Here is a 25,102-nt window from a genome sequence, read left to right as displayed (position 1 = left end):
ATAGCCAGTGAAAACAATTTCTTACAATCTTTGTGCCTTCAGAAACTCTATGCTAAAGTTCATAAGCACAGTACACCCAGGTGTATATTCTGTGCTACAGTGTAAATGCTAGGAAAAATGTCTCATAAAGCTATTAATTGATTTGGGATGCAATTGTTAAATTCTGTGAAAACAGTTTGTCCAATTCAAATGCTTCGTATAAATCAATTTCTTATGTTTTTATGTCTGAGAAGTTTCTGTCTGGGTAAAGAAATGTTTCATTTAAAATTGTTGTTAATAGCATGTCAGAATGTATGAGAAAGAGTTGGTCAGTATGACTTAAGAAAAATAGCAGGCCAAGCGAAAAATATTACATAGTTTTATGGACATTTCCATTAACTTCCACTTTTTGTATATTAATTTCTTAGGTAATAGAAAAGAAGGTGATGAGTATGCCTTTTGTGTAAATGTAAGAGCCTTGATTGTGTTTTTTAATAGAAACACATAATTTAGGTACAGAAATAGTAATTATTGTTCTTTATCATAGTTTTTATGTAAAAGTAACTTCTAAAAATGTACTCTTATAACAACAATTTCCTTCAATATTTTTCCCAAGTTCTTTGATGTAATATCAACGACTGAGAAGCCATTGGCTGAGCAAGACTGGTATCATGGTGCAATTCCAAGAATAGAAGCCCAGGAGCTGTTAAAACAGCAAGGAGACTTCTTGGTCCGAGAGAGCCACGGGAAACCTGGTGAATATGTCCTTTCTGTGTTTTCAGATGGACAACGGAGGCACTTTATCATACAATATGCTGATGTACGTCTCTGATATAGTACTGAATATTCAATGTTAGGTAGTTTATCATTTCGACTAAACAATTTAGGATCTACAAAATTTATTATGGCAAATGGCTTTAGCCTTTATATGAGAATATGAAAGCTGTTGGAAATATTTCCATCAGGGCTGAAATCAGGGGAAAAGGTAATTTTGGGAAGCAGAAGAAAAATATGAACTATGAGGTTATTCAAAATCTTTTATCTTATATTGAAAAGCCAAGATATTTCTGTAAATGTTTTGAAATCCAGAACTTGTTAATACTAATATATGCATGTACATTTATTTATTTTTAAACCCATTTTCATAGTTGGTAATAATTAGGCTACTTTTAATTCAGACTATAAAGATTCCATTGATTCTCCCTGAAAAATGGAAACATTCATGGAGAAGAAAATAATCTGTGCTGGTTTCTATGCAGTTGGGAATTGAAGTCCCTGCTGCACTGGAGATGCTTAGGTTCTTTTTAGCCCTATGGATATTGTTTTGTTCAGTGTAACACAAACTCTTCTGGATGTTGCACAGCATATATGCTTCTAAGCACCGGAATTGATACCCTGGTTGCTCTAACTTAGGAAAAATCATCATTTTAAACAGTATGCTAATTTTTATATGCCTTTACCCAGTGTATTTATTTTTATTCTTCTTAATTCCTTTTTATTCTTCTTAATTTCTTTTTATTCTTCTTAATTACCTATTTTTTTTATGTATGTGTTTTTCTTTTTACCTTTCAGAATTTCAGACTCATTCAAAATATGGCAGTTCTCGTAACATTACTAGAAATTCTTCTTGAAGTATGACATAGCAGCAAACCATTATCAGTTTAGATTCAGTAATGCTGCCAAAACATATTTCAGTCTCTTGTATTAAAATCTCCCATATACAGAAAAATACACAAATGTAGTCTCATAACGATGTTTACACTGAGGGAATTTCCTTGTTTAAATCCCCAGATGATGCAGCATGTCTGGAAGAAGTCAATATTGTCTGCCTGGTTTAGTTCTTTTTAATGAGAGGCAGTGATATTTTTCAAACTTTATAGAAGTTGGAAGGCTTCTGTAGGATCAATGATTATGGACACTTGTCCAGCTGGAATTTTCATTAATTTTCACCTAGAGTTTTCTTTGTAGAAGTGAGCCTTTACACGAAGTCAGTGTTTATTTTATTTTGATTTTATGACCTCAAAAGTATTTTGATATGTCAGAGTGCTGAATGAGAAAATAAGAGCAATAAAATTAGCCGTACCTAGACATACAGAATCTTACAAGATGCTTGGAGCTCTTTGATCGCAACCCAGCAGAAATAAATGCACATTTTATACTTGGTGTGGCTGAAATAATTTTGTGCAAATCATTGTATGTGGCAAGTAGATCTTCAAAAAAAGTAGCTTGGACTTCCAAGTCAGTTAAAATAGAGGGTTTTTTTTATAAGTATTACTTTAAGGCCACCCTTACCTGTAAGCAGACTCTTTTTTGTATTTGTTTTTCCACCAAAAAAAAAAAAAAATTAAAAAGCTATCTTTGTTTCCATAATTTCACTACTTTCTATTAGAAATTACATTTGAAATGTAATATTGATATTGTTTAATATTGCATAGCTTGGACAGTCCAAACATTGTCAGGTCACTAGATCTGTCTGCTTATACATTTAGTAATAGGGCATTATGTTAATCTGCTCTTGTGATTAATTTATTGCAGATTTTCTTGGCAATCATGGAAGTTATAACTTTTTTCTTAAAGAAATGCAGGAGTCCTTATGCACTTCTATGGGCTGAATTTTCTACATTTACTGTGAAAAAAGCGTTAATTGTAAAAAGAGAAAAAGCTTATTAAGCTCTAAAAAGGAGTTAGTGGATGGTAGGAATGTTACAGTCATATAACAAGAGGGACTGTATTCGTGAACATTTTGGTAGGGAAGTTGGAGAAGAATTTAGTGCAAGGGATTTGTTTCTTTGTTTACGTTGGTATGAACAAAGTGGAATTAGGTCTCTGACTGGTTAAATCACACTCTTGGATCACTGACAGGTCCCCATATGGACACCAAACTTGGTCTCCATATATACAAATTTTGTTCTGAATCAAATACTGAAGAGCAGAGTGGGACATATACCTGTTTTAACAGTGGTCCTTTAATTGCATAAATGTTCTCTTTCTAGTTTTAGAATTATTTTAAAGGCTAATCTTAATAAAACTATGTGTGTGATAAATGAGTTCATTATTCAGCTTTAAGCATCAAAATTCACTGCTGTCATTCAAGGCTACTGTTGTTTTTCACTGCTGCTATTTCAGGCTGTGCTATTTTCAAATTTTTGTTTGTTAGTGATCTTAATAATGGCCAGGATCCTGTGTAAATACACAGAATCAAAGAACACTGTCTGTCCTGAAGGTTTTACATAGATGGCAGCAGATGGGTGTGTGGCTGAGTCTGAGATGAGGAAATAACATGTAGTACTGGCTATTGTGCTAGGGAGACAGGACATCAGGTTTTTTGGATCATCAGCACAGAAGTATGAAGGAGCTTATTTGAAAGGAATGGGAGCTAGTGTTACTGGGCAATTGAAGCTGTCACTAATAAGTGAATGAAGTTAAACAACAAAATAAAGCAAAGTATAAAGACTACGAAAACATTTTTATGATAGAGAACCAGGAACATTAAAAATAGGTGACATGACCAAACTGTCTTTACTAACTTTGCATTGTGCAAGGAATTTAACCCTGGAGGCTGGAAAGAAAAAAGTCTGCATGTCAGTGGTAGAGGTTTTTATTGCCCAGTTGTGTAAATGAACTTGAATCACCATCTGTGCTTTGAGTTTTTTAAATTGCAGTACTTGTTTATTGTTGCCATTGTCAGGCTGGCTTATGGCAGTTCCCTTCCTGGGAGAAGATTTCTCTAACTGTAGATGCTGAGTCTTGTATAGGCACAAGACTTTATCCTGTTTCCCAGTCAGCTGCAGTGTATAATTTGAGACATTCAGGAGGATGAAATAAACACTTTAGTATTTTTTTTACCTGTCAAGTGTATGGGCAAAGATAAGCAAGGAAAATACTTTTTTTCCCCTTAACACCTGAAAGAATGATATTGTCAGAGCAGTCTTTGCTAAGAAAATGTTGCATGCTTCTAAGAAAATATTAAGAGATTTAATTGTTTCTATTGCATTGTGTTTAATTATGTATATAAAAAGAAATAAATTCATGAAGCAGGGGAGGGGAGTAATTTTGTCTTGCCCAACTTCTCTATGAAATATATGCATGACTTGCCTTTGTTTTTAGCTGCTGTAGACTCTACTGGTATATACTGCTTATTAAAGACCAATCATGCATCTTATACTCTGGGCCAGGGATTTATTAATGTTATCAAACATTGTAAATGCAGTAAGATCTGACTAAGATACTGTTACTTATCTTCTGTTTATTTTATTGTCAGATGTTTATTTTTTAGCTTGTTTTCTGTAATTCTTAGAACTTTACATAATTAGGAAGTTAGTATTGTTTTTTATGGTTTATAATATTTTTATTTCGCTCCGTCACAGTTTTAAGTTTAACTGTCCTATCTCTTTAAATTAAGAGTTTAAATAAATAGTTATTTTATCATGTTGCCTTAAATGAGTGATGCAATAATTTTGCATTTATTAATTTATCATCTTCCTAACTGTCATTCCATTTAATTCAGTAGAAATGCTATTAAATAGATCAGGGAAGCAATCTAATTCTGTAAAAGTGAACGTTTCTTTGTTACTAGTGAGGGAAGCTTGGTCATGCACTTTTGCAGTTTCCTGTTCAAAATATTCCTTGTAGAGAAACAATTATTTCCTTTTACCTCCATACAGAATCAGTATCGTTTTGAAGGAACTGGGTTTCCAACTATTCCTCAGCTTATAGAACATCATTACACAACAAAGCAAGTTATTACAAAGAAATCAGGTGTTGTTCTGCTGAATCCTGTTGTTAAGGTAATGCATACATTCCAAGAACTCTATTTAACTGAAAAGAATTTGGGGGGGTTGTATTGTTATTTAAAATATGTTCCTATGCAACTTCTCAGAAGGCTTTTCATTCTTGCTTGCTTTGTGACTCTCTGAGCTTTTTCAACACTCTGCTCTGTGCAACTCATTCCTTTAAAATAACGCTCCATCCTGATTCTTATAATAAATCTTTGCTATCTTGAAAGAATGGAATTCAGCTTCTCACAAAATATCCTCCTACTTTTCTTTTTGGTTTCCCATTTCGATTTCACTACTAAGTAACTGAAAGTAGTAGTTTATTGCCCATAAAGTTGTGATAAAGAAATTTTTTTGGTAAAATGGTGTTCTTCAAGTGGTAAAGTTCTCATGAAATTTGGAAGAGTTACGACAACTCCGTTTTGTCTTTATTTTATATTTCATATAAGTTATACAGACACGGAAAAAGGTACTGTCATTCCAGTGTCATTGCAAACTTGAAATAAAAATTCCCTTTTTAATAAGTGAGCTGTTGCAGAAAGTCCTTCAGGAGGGAAACAAAAAGGGATGGAAGTATTAAACTATATCACTGTTTAGAAAGCTTAAGAGTCTCCTTGGCTTCTTCCTGTAGTTTCGCAGTTAGTATCTGTTTAGTTGATATTTCATTCATAAGCCAACTCTTTTCCACTTAAATCTTTGCATTTTGACTATGAGTAAGCCATTTGTTCTTTATTTTTTTAAAAAAGACTAGTTTCAATCATGTGTAAAGCACCTTCTGTGTTCTACAAAATTTTAGGAAGCATAACAATTTATATTTCAGAGTTAGTTTCCTACTCAAAGATCCTAGTTCTTTTCTGCTAACAATCCTAAGAAATTAAAGCATAGCATATTCCCTTTCTCAAAATTAACAGAATTTTTTTATACTTATCTGTACTTTCCTATTATATATAATTTTAAAATTTAAAGAATGGGCTTTGTTAATACACATTTTAGGTTAACGTCTTGCTGATTACCAAATTGACACTTTATTGAAAGTAAAATGTTGCTTAAATTCATTGTAGAACATATGAGAAAGCATAGGACGTTATTTTTGATGTGTATATAATTATATTTTGATATAAACTGTTTAAGCTAAAAATAAAGGGCTGTGAAACTCAAAATGAAATCTTTCTATATCTGTTTGCAATGTTTTGTCTATTATAATACTGTATTTGTATGAAAAATGTAATGCTCTTTCTGTTTCCTGGCTTTTTTTCTGCCTTTTTATAATGTACATACTGTGAGAGCAGCCCTGTTTTGGCAAATGTAAAACTATAGTGCAGTATGTTACTATGTACTAAATTATAACAGAACTTATTCTTAGTTATTCTCTGTTAAGGTTAAACAGGAAAACATCCTCTGGAAAATGTTTTCTCTTCATTCTCTATTGTTTACTTTGAAGACAAGTTTCTATATTCCTGACATTTTTGTTGCATTTTGCTATCATTTTTTCATAAAGTTAAGTTTTAATTTATGCAGAGTTTTGTGTAACTATGTATAGTCAAAGAATTTTTCTAGCACCTATTCTATGGAAGAAATATGGTCCCAAATGACTTTCCTGATCATTTCTCCATTACTGTACTTGATCTTGTGTCCTTTGAGGTGTAAATGCACATAGGCATGGTCTAAAATCCCTTGATGATAACCATGTAGACATGTATGACTGTGTGGTGGGCCTTTCCAGGACTTTAATACCACTACCACTACATTCAGGTGTATCATAACCTCCTTACAAAGTGAGGGGGACAATTTTTAAGACAGACTGTTTAGCTTTTCTACTGTCACTGAGTGCAAAGTCATTTTTTTGTTTTTATTGTTTTCAGGGGGAAAGTGAAGTGGCCCCACTCGTCTCTGGACTTGTTGATTTGAGTTAGTCTTAGTATTAACGAAAATTAGTGGAAATACTAGTATTTCCTCTAGGATCATGCTAGTTTTATGACTGGTTGGTAGTTGATTTGAGCTGCAGTGGAAAACTCCTTTGACTTACTCGGGTTTCCCAAAATGCTGCAAGTCATCGGCATCTATCCATAAAATCCAGTCACACAGGCTCCATTTACTTTGTCATATGGCTTACTTCGTGTTGGTGTATGTAGTTGTAATATTCAAGAGTATTTCCTTTAGGGTTGATGAACTTTTCAACTTACATTCTGATAGGTTACGTGAAGTAATGGAAAGGGTGTCCATGGTAATACTGACTTAGTGCTAAGAAGAGTATTGCATGACAGGAAACTTTATTGTATAGGTTTTTTTAAATATACGTATTACATATATTGTATCTAGGCTTTTTAGAGCTTATGAAATGTGATCTGAGTGTCTGGTAACTACTTACACTTTGTGTAAACTAAAATCAATGTATAGTGTACTAGGTGCTTCACGACCAGCAATTTGAAACAAGGAAGGCAGTACTGAAAAGGATATTAGCTAGATGATTTAAATTGTTTTAGAGCAGCTGTTTTAAAAAATATTTAAATTGTTTTGTTTTGCAATACCTTTCAGTCTGAGCTATGATTTTATGATCATTTTAGTTCTCCCATCTGATAAAAACTAGTTGTTGGAAAAAAGTATTTCAGAACTAAGAAAAAGAGTGTTGTGAGCTTTCCTTTGTGACTTGCATGGAGCTTTGGCTTTCATATGGGGAAGTGGAGACATTTTAAGTTATTTTCAGAAATACTATATGCACTCTGACACCTAGTGTTGAGGGTATTTTATGCATCGTATGGTATTATCAGAGTATCTTTGATCATTTCCTTAAAAATCGTTTGACATCTGCAAAGACTGTTTTTTCTTTATTCGTCTTATAGCTGCAAAGCAGTCTTTGACATTTCATGCAATCTTTAATCTTTTTATGCAAATTGCTGTCCCTGTAATAACCTATTTAGAAAGTGAAAGTTAAATATGACAGAGAACTTCACAGAAAAAAAATTATGCTATGTAGTTTGTTTTTGCTTTCCTTCCTTCCCACATTCATCCTCCTTTACCATATTAGTAAAATTAGCATTCACTTTCTATGATGTTGCCCTTGAAAGGAAAGCTCTTAATTGTGCCACAAAAGGCCTGTCCCACGTCCCATTTCATGTAGACCAAATCTGCCTGCTTGGAATTTTAATGATACTGTAATAATAGAATTTAAATTAGGAAAACTGAGGGCATTAAAAAGATATCTGCAAGTGATTTCTTTAATGGAAAAGTCTCTCATATTTATTTATAATCTTTTAGAAAAAATGCATGTTATGTTCTTCACTTTATTATTGATGGAATGACTGGTACGTAAACCCCCTGAGTAACCTCAATGCAACCCAAGGAGTAACCTCAATGCAACCCAAGGACTTTATTAGTAGAAATGCTATTTTAACCATATTAAATAGATTTTAACTTTCTAACATCTTTGACCTCATGTTATGGACGTTTATAAATTTTCTGAAATATATTTTTTACGTTTAAGAAATCTGTATTAATTTGTGGATATCCTTCAGTTTGACTCCTAGAAAAGAGAATCATCAAGGAAATAAGGAATACCATTTTTATTTGGATATATCTGCATTGATGTTTTCACTTAGATCAGAAATACACTTCTGAAGCAAATATGCCTAGTGCCACGAGGATGCTTCCATCATTGAGCAGTCTCCGAGATTTCAAACTTTACTCCTTTCAGCTGAAACAAAATAGGAAGGTGCACTACTGCTGATAGGAGGGAGTTCAGTCTTCAGAACCAGGAGAGATCTAGTCTGAAATAATGCTTTTCCCCCCAGATGTATGTTTCAGGTCCTCAGCACCAACTGTTTCACTCTGGAGATCTGCTACTATTTTATTAGTGCTTGTGTAGTCCTAGTCTTTGGATCCTCTGTAATAAATTCAAATTCTGAGCTCATGAAAAAAAAATTAACTGCTACTTTGTCAGATGAGTTAGGCTATGTATTTATTGCCAGTAACTTTCATTTAAAAATTCTGGATCTGTTTTGATGTGACAAGGAAGCCTGTGATATGGCCTCAAACATTTTCTGTACATGGGAAAATGATGAACCGTAAATAATGTTGAGTGAGGTGAATGAAAGTGTTAAAAGAAAAAAAGATGATGTATTTCATTGTAGTGGTTCTAATGTTGACAAATAACTTTGCAAATGACATGAGAATTCTGTGCAGATATGATGCTGTCTTGCAAGATATGAGTATGTTAATGTGTTAGACATGGAAAGAAATGATGAAGAAATATAAATTGAAGTGAGAAGATGGAGGTATAGGGATTCTTTTCATGAAAATGCAGTCATAAAAATCTAACATGACCCTAATTTTTCAGTCACTGAACCAATTTGAGCTGTAGTTAGTATTTAGAAGTCTTTGAGCTCAGCTTTCAGAGATGGAAAGCATAAACAATCTATCTGGTCCGTGTTTGAGCATCTTAGTAGTATCACAGAACTAATACTGTCTCCTCTAGCAATTACTTAACATACACTTGTCCATGCAAAGCTAACCAAAAGTTGTTTTCCTAGTTTTTGGCTCCGCTTAGTGTTGGTTGGTTTTGCAGGTGTTTTGTTTGGTTTTGCTTTATTTTGCAAAAACAAGCTGAAGTTCACTGTTGTAGACAACATGTGTGCTTGTGGTGCAGGCAGCACGTACTTCTCAGGCCAGTAAGGCTGCCATGGAGGAATTGAAGGAGGCTGCTGAACAGCCTCGCTTTCAGGCAAGCCTTCTTAGGGCTGCGGAGAGGAGTTGGAGGGAAGCAAAGACACTTAGCAAGGAGACTTTGAAGTTTATCACGAAGTAGTCCTGTCACTCAATTAGAGATTCTCATCTTGTGACAGGAAAGAATTAAGGTGCTGAAACGAGAAACAACTGCAGTAATTGGTGCTGCCTTTTGGGAAGATCGTCTTGCATTTGTTTGACCTGAGGACAGCTCTTTAGGAGCAGAAATCTCAGCTGAAAGGAAGAAGCAGACTATAGCAGTGAGCGATTCGGTTATCACAGTTTTACCTAGGCCAGGTTTGTAGCTCCAAAGAGGATCCCACTGTGAATTACCTGCGTGGTACCCATGCATCTGGCCAGGCTTGTAGGAATGTGGAGAAGCACCTGGTGGTCATGGTCTCTGTGTGTTGATTTTTAGCCCAAAGCTGTAATTCTCATGAGCATGATTAAAGGCTGATATATGCATTTTTATATGTTAAAATGTATCTTTTCTTTAAGGAAATTAAATCCACAATGAGAAATGAGGATTTATAATATGTAAATTATGTACTTAAAGAAAATGACTGTATTTACTGCATAAGCATGAAATTAATCTTTTGCCACTTATTTGCCATTCAGTATTATTATGATCACGCAGAAGGCCTGTGATTCATATGTCAGAGAAATTGGCAGTATTTTTTTAGTATAATAGGAGAATTTAGGCAGATTTTCAGTAGGTTTTTTAGTTTAATTCTGGAATCTGAAGAAAAGCCTGCAGCTATTGATATTTGATAACAGATTTTCATGTCTTAATATTAGAGATGCATTTCAGTTATGTTCCTCAGAATTTAGAGGTGTTACAGGATTTGCTTTTAAGGTTTTTTAGCAGAAAGGGTTGCAGTATTTCTGTCAGGTAACAAAAGGAATACATCTTCCATAATGGTGGCCTGTACTTGTCAAGGCATTGCATCCTAATGAGAAAAGGGAAAAAGGAGAGTAATTTTCTCTTTGTGTTAACGAAGTACTAAACCAAATTTATGTATAATTTCAGGTATCTTGACTACTTTTAAAATTTGGAGGATTTTTTTCAAAAAATCTTTTAAAAATATGTTGTAATAACAGAGGCATATGGGGCTACCTGAAAAAAGAGTAACAAAGATTGTTTTATATCCAGTGATCAAAGTTTTCTGTAGCTTTTTGCTAAAGGCCATGGCACTAAAAATCTGCTCCAATGAATGTTTCTGGTTCAGTCTTAAGGTTTCTTTCCATGATCAGTTTTAGAATAAAATTGGGAGATAACACTCTTAAAGGGTCTAAGCATTAGCTTATGCTTAAACCTAGAAAGAAGTGTATTTTATCAAGTATATGAATTCCATTTTAGCAAACAAAGTGTCATTTTTGAGCAATCTCTTAAAGAAAAATCTGTGTCCTAGAAGTATTAAATGGGCACCTCGGCTGCATGTGCATTCCTGGTTTCTGTACATTCATATAAAAAATCAGAGTGCGCCATATTGCTATGTGGGGTGCAAATTGAGCTAAAGGAATTATCTCAAACACAGCTGAAACAGTAGGACGTAGGAAAAAGAACAAAAATTCATGAAGCCGGAGACGGAAGTAAGCCATTACTAAAAAATAAAAAAGTAGTTGTTAGGAGGGAAGAAAAAATTATTAAATGGAAGATTTCAGAGGAATGGGTTTTTGACAAAAACTGATAACTAGAATAAACTACTTCAATTAAAGCATCCTTCAACAAAGATTATTAGGATTTACCAGATTTTATTGCTAACATTTTGTATATACATGTGAAAATCAAAGGATTGACTGTGTTCTGTAGTATTCTGGGTGTAAGTCACACCTTTATGGAACACTCATAAAAACTGGGGCTTTGCACTGTGGCTTTTCAGTGCCTTTATCAGAAGCTTTATAGTCAGATGTTAATATAGCAGAATAATAAAATTCTATTACAGTTGAGTAGGATTGCAGTAGTAAATTGCTTTTCTGCTGAAGTAACATCCTGACTTTTTTATGGATTCTGACTGCTTCCCCAGATTTGGAATTCCAATATTCTGTAATAATTATTTTTTATAAAATTGTGAGTTACAAACTTTGCGTAGGCCTCTAATTATATTCTTCTTGTTTTTACTAGTGCAGTCAGTGTGACTTTAATACAAATAATGTTTTGAGTTTACGATATTTTCATAGGATGTGGCTGACAAGTATGAAACCTTACTTGAACGTAGACTCTCATGGGTCAAAAAACACATCATAGATTAAGAGTAAGAATCAGGGTCTGTGCTCTTGAATACCTTTGTAGAATTATAGTTACGCACCATGAGGTATTGTGAAGTAGCTTGTGATTGCCTCCAACTATTTTAGCCTCCACCAGTTTAAGTGGAACAAAATGTTAAAAAGGAGTGAAATGTTGTAAACAGGAACCAAGGAGAGTGGACCTCTATTGGTTCTCAGTGACTTACAAGTCAAAGTTACTCTAAATTTTAAAATAGTCATGAGATTGACTGTCACTGTTTCTACAATGTTACTGCAGCAGAAATTCATAGAGCATTTTTCCTCTCTCTAAGGAAAATAAAATAATTGGTGTGCTGTCTTTGTATTTGTTTTACCACAGGTTAGTAGTAGCATATGGTCTATGCACACATTGTCCACATTGTGCAACTTATTCTGGGAGAAAAAATAGACATTATTCCTTAGAGTTTTGAGACAACTTTTTGTTGAGGCTGAAAAGAATGGCCAAGAAATGTTTTGCATTCTAATGATGAAGAGGTGATTAATATGGACAGATTCTTTCTCGAAATCAGCTGAAGACATACATGGTATGCAAGCTAGGCTTTTTGCTTTTGTTTTCCTTTTATAACATGACCACAAGGCACTAGAAAAATACAGGATTGTTGGCAAAGGTGGTAGTAAGGAATATAACATGGGTTTTGATTCCGTTTTCTTTTTTCGGGCTGTTTGTCATTAAGTATTTGCCTTTCTGATCTATTCTTTTTTGGTGACCGATGCCTTCATCTTTGTATGTGACATTGTGTAGGTTCTTAAACTTACTAAAAGAAAAGAAGTCTTAATTTAGCTACAAATTTTAAATGCAGATTTATGGTTTGGGGTTTTTTGTTGTTGTTAATCAGGAATGTAATTTTATAAGTTTTATCAATAATTAAATATTTATGTGGAAATAGCTTACCACATGTGTAACATCAAAATCTGCTAGATGCTTAAGCAATGTGGTGGTGTTGTGGTTCTACTTGGGCAGAGGAAGAGTGCTGAACAGTTGTTTTTCTGGCCATTAGAGCTGTTAAAATTGTTTCTTATAGTAAATTAGTGCTTAGGTTGACGTTAAAATTGAACTATTTTGGTATTAAATGCTTACTATCTCCTTACGTGAGTGTAGATTAATTTGTGTGGAGCTTCATGTGATTGCAGCAAATCACGTTTGCTGTAAGTAGGTGGCTCCGTTGGAATTTGTAGTGGTTTACGTATGTGTATCTTCAGATTATCTCAGAAGCACCTGAGGTTTCCACCAGTATATATTGGAAAAATAAGAGAATGATAGTTACATGACTTGCAAACTAAAAATGCTGGATATAAATTGGACAAGCAATTCCTGTATCTGTATCACAAACAGAATATGTTATTCAGAGCAAGTACATTTCCTCTCAGGAAGATCACCCTAACATAAAAACATCCTTCAGTGCTTTGGAGCCAGCATGTGTGTTCATATGGAATGGTAGGATGGTGCATGTGTTTCACGGATTCCCATGAAAGTCCTTTCCAATGAACTTGTGTGGAAGGTGATGGCATTATAGCAGACTTTTTTTTGCTGTGGATTTCCTGGATAGGAGAGAATAAGAGAACAGATATCTGTTCCTTCTGTAGATGCAGACTTTAGTGTCTACATCTTCTATGGAGTTGCTGGCAAATATATACTATTGCCCTTTAGCATGTCATTGTCTTCTTTAGATGCAAATTGTCTTCTCTATTCACATACATGGAAGGAGACCTCATGAATATGTTGTTTTCACTGGTGCACGTGTGTATGTGTGGCTGTGTGTAGAAGGGCAGTGAACTTAAGACTTGTCTATTTTAAGCATCATGAAAAATCTTACTGTTGAGTTAGATTTCATATACAGGCCACCAAGAATAAACACCTCTAAAGCTTACTAATAAAATAAACATTATGATGATGAAAATATATTTAGCAGTGTATGTGAAGATTGGAAGGTGTTTTCTCTATGTGTACCATATATGTCTATTTGCTTCCATAATGGGAAGCCTAATAGTAAGCTTTAAGTGTAGATATTGAGTGAAAGTCGGTCAAGTTGAAGCTGAGTGTTAAAGTAAAGGAGTGTGTCTTGTTATTAACCACTTCAGACATGGAACAGTCTTGGGTAAATGTGGAAAACATTGTAAAGAGAATTGATTCTGTATTGACATGTCACGGCAGTAATTTTGTATTCATTTTTAATGGTCCATTTAGTTTTGGGTTTCATTTTCCAACAAGATGTTAAAGAACAGATTGATTCCTTTGTATGTTTGTGTGCATATATGTTTTATTTATTTTATTAAGAAAAGATAGTTGGACAATACAAACTGAAGGATAGACTTTATAGTTAAAGAATAGGAGTTTAAGGGTGTGAGTTACACATCAACCTCTAGTGCATATTGGTTTTTGGCATAGGACAGGTCATTTTTAGTAGAAGATTCCCTTGAGTTGGATTCCTACCTACGACAGAGGCAGGCTCTTTTCAGTGGTGCCCAGTGACAAGACCGGAGGCAATGGGCACAAACTGCGAGGGTGACTTGAGCACTGGCACAGATTGCCCAGAGAGGTTGTGGAGTCTCCCAGCTTGAAGATACTCAAAAGCCATCTGGACATGCTCCTGGGCACCTGGCTCTAGACAGCCCTGCTTGAGCAGGGGGGTTGGACCAGGTGACCTCCAGAGGTCCTTGCAGACCTCAACCATTCTGTGATTCTGTGAAGTCACATTGAAGGACTAGATCCCTGTGAGGGTGAGGTGCTTGTGAATGTCAAAACACTGCTTTCAGTGGATTTCTTTTGTACAAATGAACAAAGTGAAAAGGGATGATTCTTTCTAAGTTAAGAATGTTTTATAGAATGACCAGCAGAAAAACTTGTAGGCTTACAGTACTTTTCAAGTAACAAAAGCAATGTAAAGAAGTTCAGTGGTAGACACAGATGTTTTGCCCTTATCTTACTGTGTTCAGATTTTAAATTAAAAAGCATGAATAGTAAATTTGTTTGCTTAATTATAGGCCTGTTTGTTCAAAAGGAGTTCTGACACATTGAGGAGGACACTGCATAATTAATTCTCAGACTTCTGAGTTTTAGAAAAAGATACAAAAGATACAGTAAGATGCAACAAAGAGTAGATTGCCAAAGACCACAAAGGAAAATTTTGTCAAGCTAAAGTCATTAATACAGGAGAAAAAATATATTTGCTGAACACAGCATTCAGAAGAGTGCACGAGTGATAATAGAAGCTGCTAATATTTAGCGGAGCCACTTGGTGTGTCTGTACCACTCCCTTTGTGTGTCCTTCATTGACTGGCTTTTTTTCTGCTGCCAGAGATTTCCCAGTGCTTTTGCTATTCCGAATAATGAGTTAGTGGTATGTGAGAAGCTAGCAATATCTTGTTAAAGAACAATGTGTATCTGATGTGAAAAACTGAATGCAACATGCTTCATTTAAACTATTGTGTAATGTTGTATGACTTCTGATTCAAAGCCATCACCTGTTGCACTTGGAATGCAGGCGGAGCTTACTGATACTCACACTGAAAAAATCTCATAAATTAAGGCTGCAGTTTCATGTTGTAGCTGAGTCAAGTGAACAGGTTGCTGGTGCCAAAAAGGTGTGTGTGTGTGGAAGGGGTGGTCATTCTCACTCCCTTTTCCTTTCTGTGTGGCTTTGCCTTTTTCCTGTTCTTTCCCAATGACAAATTAAGCTAATATAACAGTTTATTTGAAATTTTGCCAGGTTAATTGTGTTCCATTTCAGTGGTTTTAACATGTTACCTGAAGATTATGAAAGCCAATGCAAGATGAGCAGATGTGGCTAGGAAGGGATAGGATGAAGGATCTTAGGCTTTTGTTTTAAACAAAATAGGAATTTGGTGGAAGCTCTAATGTGGAACTGGAGCTCTGTGAAAGTTATTGCATACTAACCACTGTAATTTAGAAATTATTTTGGAAGGACTGTTGTATGTATAAGGGAAGAGTGTTGCAGAGAGTATACCTTAGTGTGTGGATGTTGCCAAATAATAAGTTAAATGTTTTATCTCCTGGGGAAAAGAAACCATCTAACTGGAAACAGCTGGATGTTTTGAAGTTAAGTCAGAATGGAAATAAGTATGTGGCTAAGTACCTTACATAGTTCAAGGAGATTTTCTTGGACATTTTTATATACATCTGTAGTCCTCCAGCCCCAGCTCTACATACTTCTTCATGCACATGGGTGGAAATAAAAATGTGTTTGTGCATATGTGAAAATATTTTAGCCTATTTTAACAATTTGAGTGTATTTATGCATGCATGCATAATATGACTGTGCTTTTGCATTCGTCTCTCTTTAAATCATACAGAAAGTTTAAATGAAAAACTCCATTATCACACAGTTTTGTTTGCCTTTGAGCGTACAGAAGACTAACTGTTTTGGAGGGCATATCTGATAAAGGGCAGATAATTTCTCTGTTTGCGTATATTTGGTTAACAGGTGATTCAGAGTACTTTGGATTGGGAGCTGAATTTACTATATTAAATTGAGAGGAATGCTGTAAATTTCCTTGATGTGTTTGAAAGATAATGGTTTTGACACAACCTTGACTTTCTTTTTCCTGTGCTTAAGGATTTCACATTCTATGTCTTGTTCTTTCTCAGGGTTTTTTTCTCCTTTATTTTTCTTTATTTCCTGTATTTTTCCTGAAAGATCCTCAGCATCTTTCTAGTCCTTTGATGAATAGGAGAATATAAACTTCGGGAAATACTGCACATCCTTCAAAAAAACAGTGAAGACAACTGGTTTTGTATGTTGACTTTTGCAGTCATTTTGTCTGTTGATCTTCAAGAAAGAATGCTCAAAGAAAAGTTGTGCAGTTAATCTGAGGTTACTTCTGCAGTTTATATGCTGCATAGTAGCTTTTGCAAATCTCAATTCTATCCTCTTGGTTTATGGCCATTTAGAATTTGGTTTATCAGAAAGGTTGAACTTCACGGTGTTTTTTTTTATGGAACAATAACAAGTCAGATGAAACAGTACTTTTTGCAAGGAGGTAAACCTATCTGCACTATTACTCTGTTTTACAGCTCACATTGAGTTTCATCAGTGTGGCTTAATACAGTGCTGATAATAATGCAAAACAGCTTCTATAACAATTTTTACAGCTCATGAATCTTTATTCTGAAACAGTTTGAAAGAAGTTGTCAGTGGGGTTTTTCAAAACACCTCTTGTAAAGCTCACTTGTTCTTATGAAAAATCTTTTCCACTAGCTACCTTTATTTCTGTACTTAATCTGAAGGACTTGAAACCCATAGTTTATGATTCATGAAATTGATATGCACATTAGATCTACTGGCATAGGTGGTGTCAAAAATGGTACTTCTCTAAGAGATAATTTCTCATTTTCACATTGGTAGTCCCTATCCACATGTACACAACTGTTACACACTTTTTTTTTTTCGTCTGGTTCATCAAGTTCTGATAAGTGTTATTTGAACACACATGTGATGAAAAATTATCTGCGATTATGATTTTCTCAGACATGAAAAAGAATCTTACTTTAATTATCCTTAATGCTGAAAATGAAAGATTGACTTTCCATTTTTGTTGTTGTGGAAAAATTCCTCTTAGTTGCAGTAGTTCATATGATTGATATTTTCTATTTCAGTTGGAAGAAGGAGAGCAAATACTACTTTCCAAAATAGTTAAGTTACTGCTTACAACATGAAGAAACAGGCATAATGCATGTTTATGTACCATACTCATGAGATCTTGGCAATATTCCTCTGTTTTTTAGAGGAATGTTAATGAAGAATTTACTGAGGTGGGAGAAAGAGGAGGGATATTTAGGCTTTTGGTAAATTCCCCATGCTGTGTTCAGATAGATTCTTAGGCTGGGAAGTCTCATGTTTTCAGTTCTCTTAAAACAATGTTTTGCTTTTGGTTGAGTCATCTTGGTGTTCCCTAAATCAACTAAGTTTCAAATTTCTACAGGTTTTTAGCCTTTTTTGCTTTTGTTACATCTACTGTTAAGATGAAATGCAGTGGCAGAATTTGCTATAGGTCCTGCCTTCCTTAGTATGATGACATCTAGCTTTATGATTTTGATGTGGTCTGAACTAGTTACAGTAAAAAATGTGACAGAGAACACGAGACAAGTAAATAGCAGTGATGGTAACATAGAAGTCTTATTTATTCATACTGTGATGGAACCTGATCAGGATTTGCTCAGTCTTCCTCTTTTACAAATCTTGCTTTGGAGTCTGGGTAAGAATCATGGGTTTGTTTGATGATACTCTGAAACTGAATGCAAGCACAGGTGGCATTTTCTTTTTATCCCTTTTTGTCTTTCCTATTAGAAATGGTAAGATTTTTAAAATCAAGTGTTTAAGCTGAGGCTCATAAATTCATATCTAATTCCCAAAATGTCTGGTTTTAAAATGTTTAGTATCTAATTGCCTTACTGCTGGTTGTTAATTTGAAAAAGCACCATTTTAGCCTTCTTCATGATTGAAATTGTTACTGGAAATTACAGAAAAATAATGCTAGGGGAATTTGAACACTAAGTATTCATTCTGGGTTACGTTTTACATTTTATTGAAAGCTGTTATAATTTACTGCAACTAATTTGTAAGCCTTCTTCCCAGCGTAATAATTTGTGATTTCTTTCATGTGGTTTCTGCTAATGAAGGGAGATAGGCAGGAGGAAAACTGCACCTCAGACTTGAGCTTACGTGTTTTGAAGAAATTTAGGGTAACCCTGGTAACATTTCAGTCTCATAGCTTAGAAGAAGAAAAATGAGATTGCCTCTTGTACAGTGACCATCTGCTGTTCATAGTGTGGCCTCAGTGGCCTTGCACACAACTCCAATACCTGCATCTCCACTGGAGAAAGGACCCATGCACAACTGACTCCCTGCTGATCACTCAATGCTTGAAACTTAACATGATCCAGGGACCTGTGAAACTTACTAACATATTCTCATATCCAGAATACTTTATTTTACAAATGAAAAGAAACATTTCTGATTATTTTTGAAGTATTCTTTTTCACAGTTGAAGGATTTATTTCTTTAATTACTGGTTTGTTTGGTGGGTTTTTTGTGAGTTACAGTTAACTCTTGAAATAAGTCTCCTCTTTGAAAATGCTTGTCTTTGTTGAAAACACACAAGGATCCTGGATAGCCTCAGGAAGTCTGGAAAGGTACTCACTACCCAACTGTTGTTTATATAAACCCTCAATATGATGACTGTTAGCTAGTATTTGAGTATTGGGGAAGGGTAGCAGTGTCAAGGCTGACCAAGTTCTACACTGTGTGAATTGCCTAGTTGACAACTTGTTTCTCAGTATTTGGCCAACAGTTGATCTAGCAGTATCTCCAAAAGTTAGATACAGTGATAGGACTCCAAACATGTTATTAGTAAACAGCTAGCTCAGTAAGGGCCCTGAGAGCATCCCCACTCCTGGCCAGGGCTCAGGACCAATGTATGATAATGCAGCTGAAGGCTGCTCCTTCCAGTCCTCAGCTGGAGGCTTCACCCCCTCGGGATGAAGTCCCAGGCAGGGCCAAACCCTGTCCCATGGGAGCCGCTTCCAGCTGAGGCTCTACTGCTCAGCCCAACCCGAGCCCCAGCTCCTGCTGCCTTGCAGCCCTGCCTGTGCCTGGCCACACACCCCGTTCATGTGGTCCTGGACCCTGACCCCCGGCTGGCTTCTGGACTGACCCTGGCACTGCCTTGTCACTATGAACCTGCCAACCGGTCATGGGGCTGTGTCTGATGCTGGTTCCCATCCCTGGCCTTCACCCTGACCCCAACCCACAGGCTGACTTCCCAGCTTGACCCCGGACCTGCTGTATCACCACAGACTTAGCTGATCTGAACTTGGGGCTGTTCCCCCAGCCTGCCCTGCTCCCTTGCTGAGGGCAGTGCGGTGGGTGCTGGCTGGTGAGCCTCAACTCTGCTGGCCACAGGTCCCCCACAGCTGCTTAGCCCCAGGAAGCAGCCAGCCCTCACCATACACTGTCACTCTGGCTGCTTAGTAACTAACGAGGAAGAATAAGCAGGGAACAGTAACACCATTGAACAAAAAATAGGTGGGAGGAGGTGACTTCAGAAGACAGTAATGCCTTTCCCAGCCAGGGAACAAGGAACTCCTTTGCCTGCTGTGGAAACAACAATGTACTAAACGGAGCGGTCTCAGTCGGGGTCTTGCTCGTCTTTCCCTTTCCTCCCAAGAAGTGTCCACCTTGAGGCAGTTCCTTCCTGTCCTTCAGTTATCTTGTCATTTCCCTGGTATTCTTCCATAGAGAATCTTGAAAGCATGCTTTTTCCAAGTAGCTCTTCATATTTGATAAAGGGTTATTTCCCAAGAGGCACTGAAGCTCTATCTGAGCTGAGCCAAGTCAGTTACTATGCTTGGCTAAGAAGTATGGCATTCATGTAATTCAGTTTCCCCTCCTGGAGGAAACCAGAGGGCATAAATAAAGTAGAATATGGTAAAGTTTTTGGGTTTCTTAAGCAATCCCATTTGGAAATAAGGTATATCATTAACATAACAAATAAGTGTGCTCAAGTGCTAATTTCTGTAACTGGATTTGTCCAAAGTGCTTTTATATTCTGTGGTCCAAGATTAACAATACACAAATCTGAACAAGCATGAGGTAAAGAGAGATTTATAGTGGTGTTACAAGAAGAGGGCAACATCATAAGCAAGTTCCTTCTGGGAGGAATAGTAATGGCATTAATAGTCTCAAGAGTTCTGTCCTCCTCTCTCGTTCAGACTAGCTTATGATTAGGTACAGAAATGTGGTGGATTTGCTCTAATTTAGAGGCAACTCTCTTGAAATGGAAATTTCTGTGACTCGGACTGGTGGGCATTACAGTGTCTGTTTATCTATACCTACACTAAAGATTATTTTTTATTTCCCATTTTGCTGTCACATTTCTTTTGTAACTTGCATTATCTTTCGCACGCATGATTAATCTGTGGAATAGTAGCATTTGTCAAGTGGAGAAATACTTACTATTCACAATCAGAATTAAGCACTTAAGATCATGAAGTTTGCGATCAGACAGAGAAAACTTTTGTTTATGATGTGCTAATATGCATCCATTTCTTTGTGTGCTTAATTGATTTATTTAATTATTGGCAGTTATCCAAAAATATTGAATGATGACATATTCAACTCAGTGCAGTTTGAACAGAATTAGTGAGACAACATACTTGCAGTAGAAACAGTCTTGTCCTTGTTACAGTCCACCTTGCAGTGCTGTTCATATTATAGTTTATTAATTAAAGGTGATTATCTGAACCAATGACACTTTGTTTTGAAACAGTATTTAAGTGGATATCTAACACATTGCAAATTAGAAAATTGGGTTTGTTTCTTTTTTAATGCCAGAATTGTACACTGGTGTGCTGTAGATGACAGCATCTCTTCTCTTAGATTCTTTCTTACCATCTGCTGAAGAAATTGCTTTGTTGCGGTTTAACAGGGGTTGTATCATGGAATCATAGAATCATAGAATCATCACGGTTGGAAAAGACCCTTAAGATCATTGAGTCCAACTGTTAACCCATCACTGCCAAGTCCATCTATACCATGTCCTTGAGCACCACATCTACCTGTCTTTTAAATACCTCCAGGGATGGGGACTCAACCACTTCCCTGGGCAGCCTGTTCCAATGCTTGACCACCCTCTCGGTGAAGAAGTTTTTCCTAATATCCAACCTAAACCTCCCCTGGCGCAGCTTGAGGCCGTTTCCTCTTGTCCTATCACTCATTACTAGGGAAAAGAGACTGACCCCCACCTCGCTACAACCTCCTTTCAGGTAGCTGTAGAGAGCAATAAGGTCTCCCCTCAGCCTCCTCTTCTCCAGACTAAACAACCCCAGTTCCCTCAGCCACTTCTCATAAGATTTGTTCTCTAGACCCTTCACCAACTTCGTTGCCCTCCTCTGGACACGCTCCAGCACCTCGATGTCCTTCTTGTAGTGAGGGGCCCAAAACTGAACACAGTACTCGAGGTGTGGCCTTACCAATGCTGAGCACAGGGGCACTATCACCATCCTGGTCCTGCTGGCCACATTATTCTTGATACAGGCCAGGATGCCATTGGCCCTCTTGGCCACCTGAGCACACTGCTGGCTCATGTTCAGCCGGCTGTCAACCAACACCCCCAGGTCCTTTTCCGCCAGACAGCTCTCCAGCCACTCCTCCCCCAGCCTCTAGCGTTGCATGGGGTTGACCAAAGTGCAGGACTCGGCACTTAGCCTTGTTGAACCTCATACAGTTGGCCCCGGCCCAACGATACAGCCTGTCCAGATCCCTCTGCAGGGCCCTCCTACCCTCCAGCAGATCGACACTTCCACCCAACTTAGTGTCATCTGCAAACTTACTGAGGGTGCACTCGATCCCCTCATCCAGATCATCAATGATCACTCAATGGTATCACTCCACAAGTGCCTTAAGATGCTAGATAAAACTGTAATGCATGTGATGCTCCAGCCTTTTTTAACTTAATATTTCTACTTGAAATGTTTTCTTCAACTTCACTAGTGTTGTGGGACAGAGGGGCCATCTGCAGCTTCAGAGTTGAATTCACAGATGGTCTTAGTGACCATAGTTGGAAGTGCTTCACTACCATCACAGAGTACAAAGCACTGAGTTAGGCTTCCAGCTTCTCTTCTCAGTGCATGAGGAGTCACGTACGTCAGGAGTAAATTACAATCTTAGAAGAAAATTACAGGCTTAGCTAGTGCTAGGGCTTAGGCACTTCTCTCGGCATAGCGTTTACAGTGTTAAATCGTGTCCTGCAGCGCCTGAACTTTTTCTCCTCTTTCAAAAAGTAACCTCAAGTGAATTAGTTTACTTTTCAAATAGAGGAATATGATGTAGTATGAAGCCTGCCATCTTTTTATCCAGAAGCTCAATGATAACACTCACACAAAGAGAAGGCTGTATAAGGGGAAGGAGGGGGAGAGAGTTGTATTTTGATACTTCCTAGTGGGAAAAAATTACTGTTTTCATAGTCCTTAAGCCTTTCACTAAATCCAAGAGAGAGAAGCTAGGAGGGAGGAGCATAACAGCAAAGCTTATGGGTGAGGGGAGAGAAATTAGATAGATAGAAGTTCTGGGTTACAGTTCCTGTTCTCTTAATTGTGTTATAGTATATATCTTCTGCTAATCTCATGTGGATTGTCTGGCAAATATTTCTGGTGTCAGAATGCATTGTAAATACACAAGTTAAAAGACTAAAGGCACGATGAGAAGTGCAATCAAAAAGAGTGCAATATGCCAAGGGTTGCATCATTTTCTTTAGATGTCTGCTTTTGAGGTCCATGCAGGTGGTGCCTGATGAGTAGTGAAAGAACGGTTCTGAAGAGATTCCAGCTCAAAGCAGAAAGGATCGTTGGAGCAGCACCTGCCTCTTTTTCAGTCTGCTGGCTCAGCCACATAGCCACAGGAGTGACCCATATGATGAGGTTCCTAAATTTAAGATGTAGTTTGTATACCTTGAAAAGTAATTAAAGATTTCCATTCATAGAAAGCTCTCATAAGCAGCAAACTCTCAATTTATGTACCAATGAGATGAATATTCACTTACTGATACCTTGTGAAACTGATACTAGCAAGGCAGCACAATTTGTATATGCTTATTAATAAAGATTTCTTTTCTAAACCAACAACAAGAATCAGTAACAAAGCCGACCAAACTTAATAATCATTTGACTGTGAAAAATCTGGCGGAACCATGATAATGTAATGAATGGGTTACACTGGTATAATAAATGACTGAAAGTTTTCATAAGAAGAAAAGTACAGGTAGTGATTAATGTACTGATACAGTAATAACAAATCCTTCAGCAGATCATTTGATTCCAGTTTATGGTGCCGTTTTCTTTAATTAGTCCTCTAAAGGATTATGTATCAGATTTTTTCTTCATAAACAAGCCTCTGAAATGCCATGTTGTCAATATTTTCAAAAAGTCATTCACTAAAGTACTGAATCCTTGGAATTAAGTGGTAAAAAAATCCATTAAATTTTAATTCTATAACTTTTTGGCTTTTACAGTACTTATTTCAATGTTAAAAAACATTAATGTTAATAACTCCAAGTAGTCATTTTTGTGGGGTTTTTCTTCAGAGCTTTCTTTGCAAATTGTTTCCTTAAACTTGAGGTTTACTAGGAAAGTGTGCAGTTTGATGGCGCTTGCTATCTGTTTATAGTGTAACAGCTTCTGAATGAGGTATCCAATCAGCAAAAAATATCTAGAAAATCTTCAGTGAACTGAACATTCCCGATTTTTAGCAAAATCAAAAGGAGGAGATGAAGGAAATACATTGCTTATGATGTCTGGTCAGTGAGGCAGTAGTTTTAATCAAGAATCTTGTCTATAGGAGAAAAATCAATTGATAGCTATTGAGAATTTCCTTGCAAGTGTCCCAATGCCCCACCCAGGGAAGAGGAATGGCAAAGTGTGGATCCTATCACACACCATGGTGTGGCACAAGAATTCATGTGATGGGGCTGACAGGATTTGCGTGCTGGAAGTTTGGGTGAATAGAGGCATTCAGAGTCTCCAGAATGAGCAACTGAGCACAGCTTACAGGAGCAACGGTCTGTGTGATTTTGTGACATTATACATAAGAAAAAAACCATAGAAATCGCAATAGCAATGGTATTCCCCCCCCCCCCCCCAGTTTTTTGTTTCTCTGCTGAATTCAATTAGTCAAAAAATGTGGAGGACAGTAATGAGTAGCCACCTTCTCAGCAAGGTGCACTGTGCAGCATAATTCTTCTGTACTCCTTTCATTCTTTCAGTTACCCAGAACATCTGTGGATTACCCACTGAATGGTTTTCTCCGTGCAAAAAGAGGGAGACATAAGTCTGTACAAACCTCTGCCTTCCTTAGGAGTTGACAATGGACTTTACTGGTTGTGTAGGTCAAAGGAAATAGTGCTGATTCACAGTGCTGCCTGTGGGTAATGTTTTGTTAAAGATTTAGCCCCCATCTGAAGGGGAAGAAGAATTTTCACAGTTTGAAAAAAAAATATATATTTCACCTTATTAATAAGATGATCTCAAGCTTTATCTTACAAAAAGGTCCTTCATGAAGCTGTGTACTCAGGTTGTACTCAGTGTTCTGTACTAGCGACCTTCAATTCAGCCATAGCAGGGGATAGATAGATAGATGATTTTTAAAATGGTTTTCTTACCTAAGGAGTCAAAATTTCCCTTTTTGGTTATCTGTCTCACTGATAACTAAAAAAATAATAATTATACATTCTACGTTTTCTTCTAAATTTGAAGCCGTGTTAAAGGCAGTGATGACTATTGCAATACCTTCTGTTAGGATTCAGTCTTTGGCAGAAAACTTTTTTATGTAATA

The 25,102-nt window shown here is 36.6% G+C and overlaps 1 protein-coding gene across 7 annotated transcripts in view; it reads left to right on the top strand.

The window, feature by feature from the left end:
* FER (FER tyrosine kinase) overlaps window positions 1–25,102 on the top strand; it is a 202,338-nt gene that overhangs the window by 96,691 nt on the left and 80,545 nt on the right. For all 7 annotated transcript variants that reach the window (XM_087741585.1, XM_087741584.1, XM_087741581.1 and 4 more), the window contains 2 exons: window positions 596–799; window positions 4,644–4,766. In XM_087741585.1, coding sequence (XP_087597711.1) covers window positions 596–799; window positions 4,644–4,766 — 327 coding nt within the window. The remainder of the gene's footprint in view (window positions 1–595; window positions 800–4,643; window positions 4,767–25,102) is intronic.

This window comes from Nipponia nippon, unplaced genomic scaffold, assembly GCF_047370975.1.
Source record: "Nipponia nippon isolate SJK-2023a ecotype South Korea unplaced genomic scaffold, ASM4737097v1 scaffold_8, whole genome shotgun sequence".
Taxonomy (NCBI): domain Eukaryota; kingdom Metazoa; phylum Chordata; class Aves; order Pelecaniformes; family Threskiornithidae; genus Nipponia; species Nipponia nippon.
This window is presented reverse-complemented; position numbering and strand designations above follow the sequence as displayed.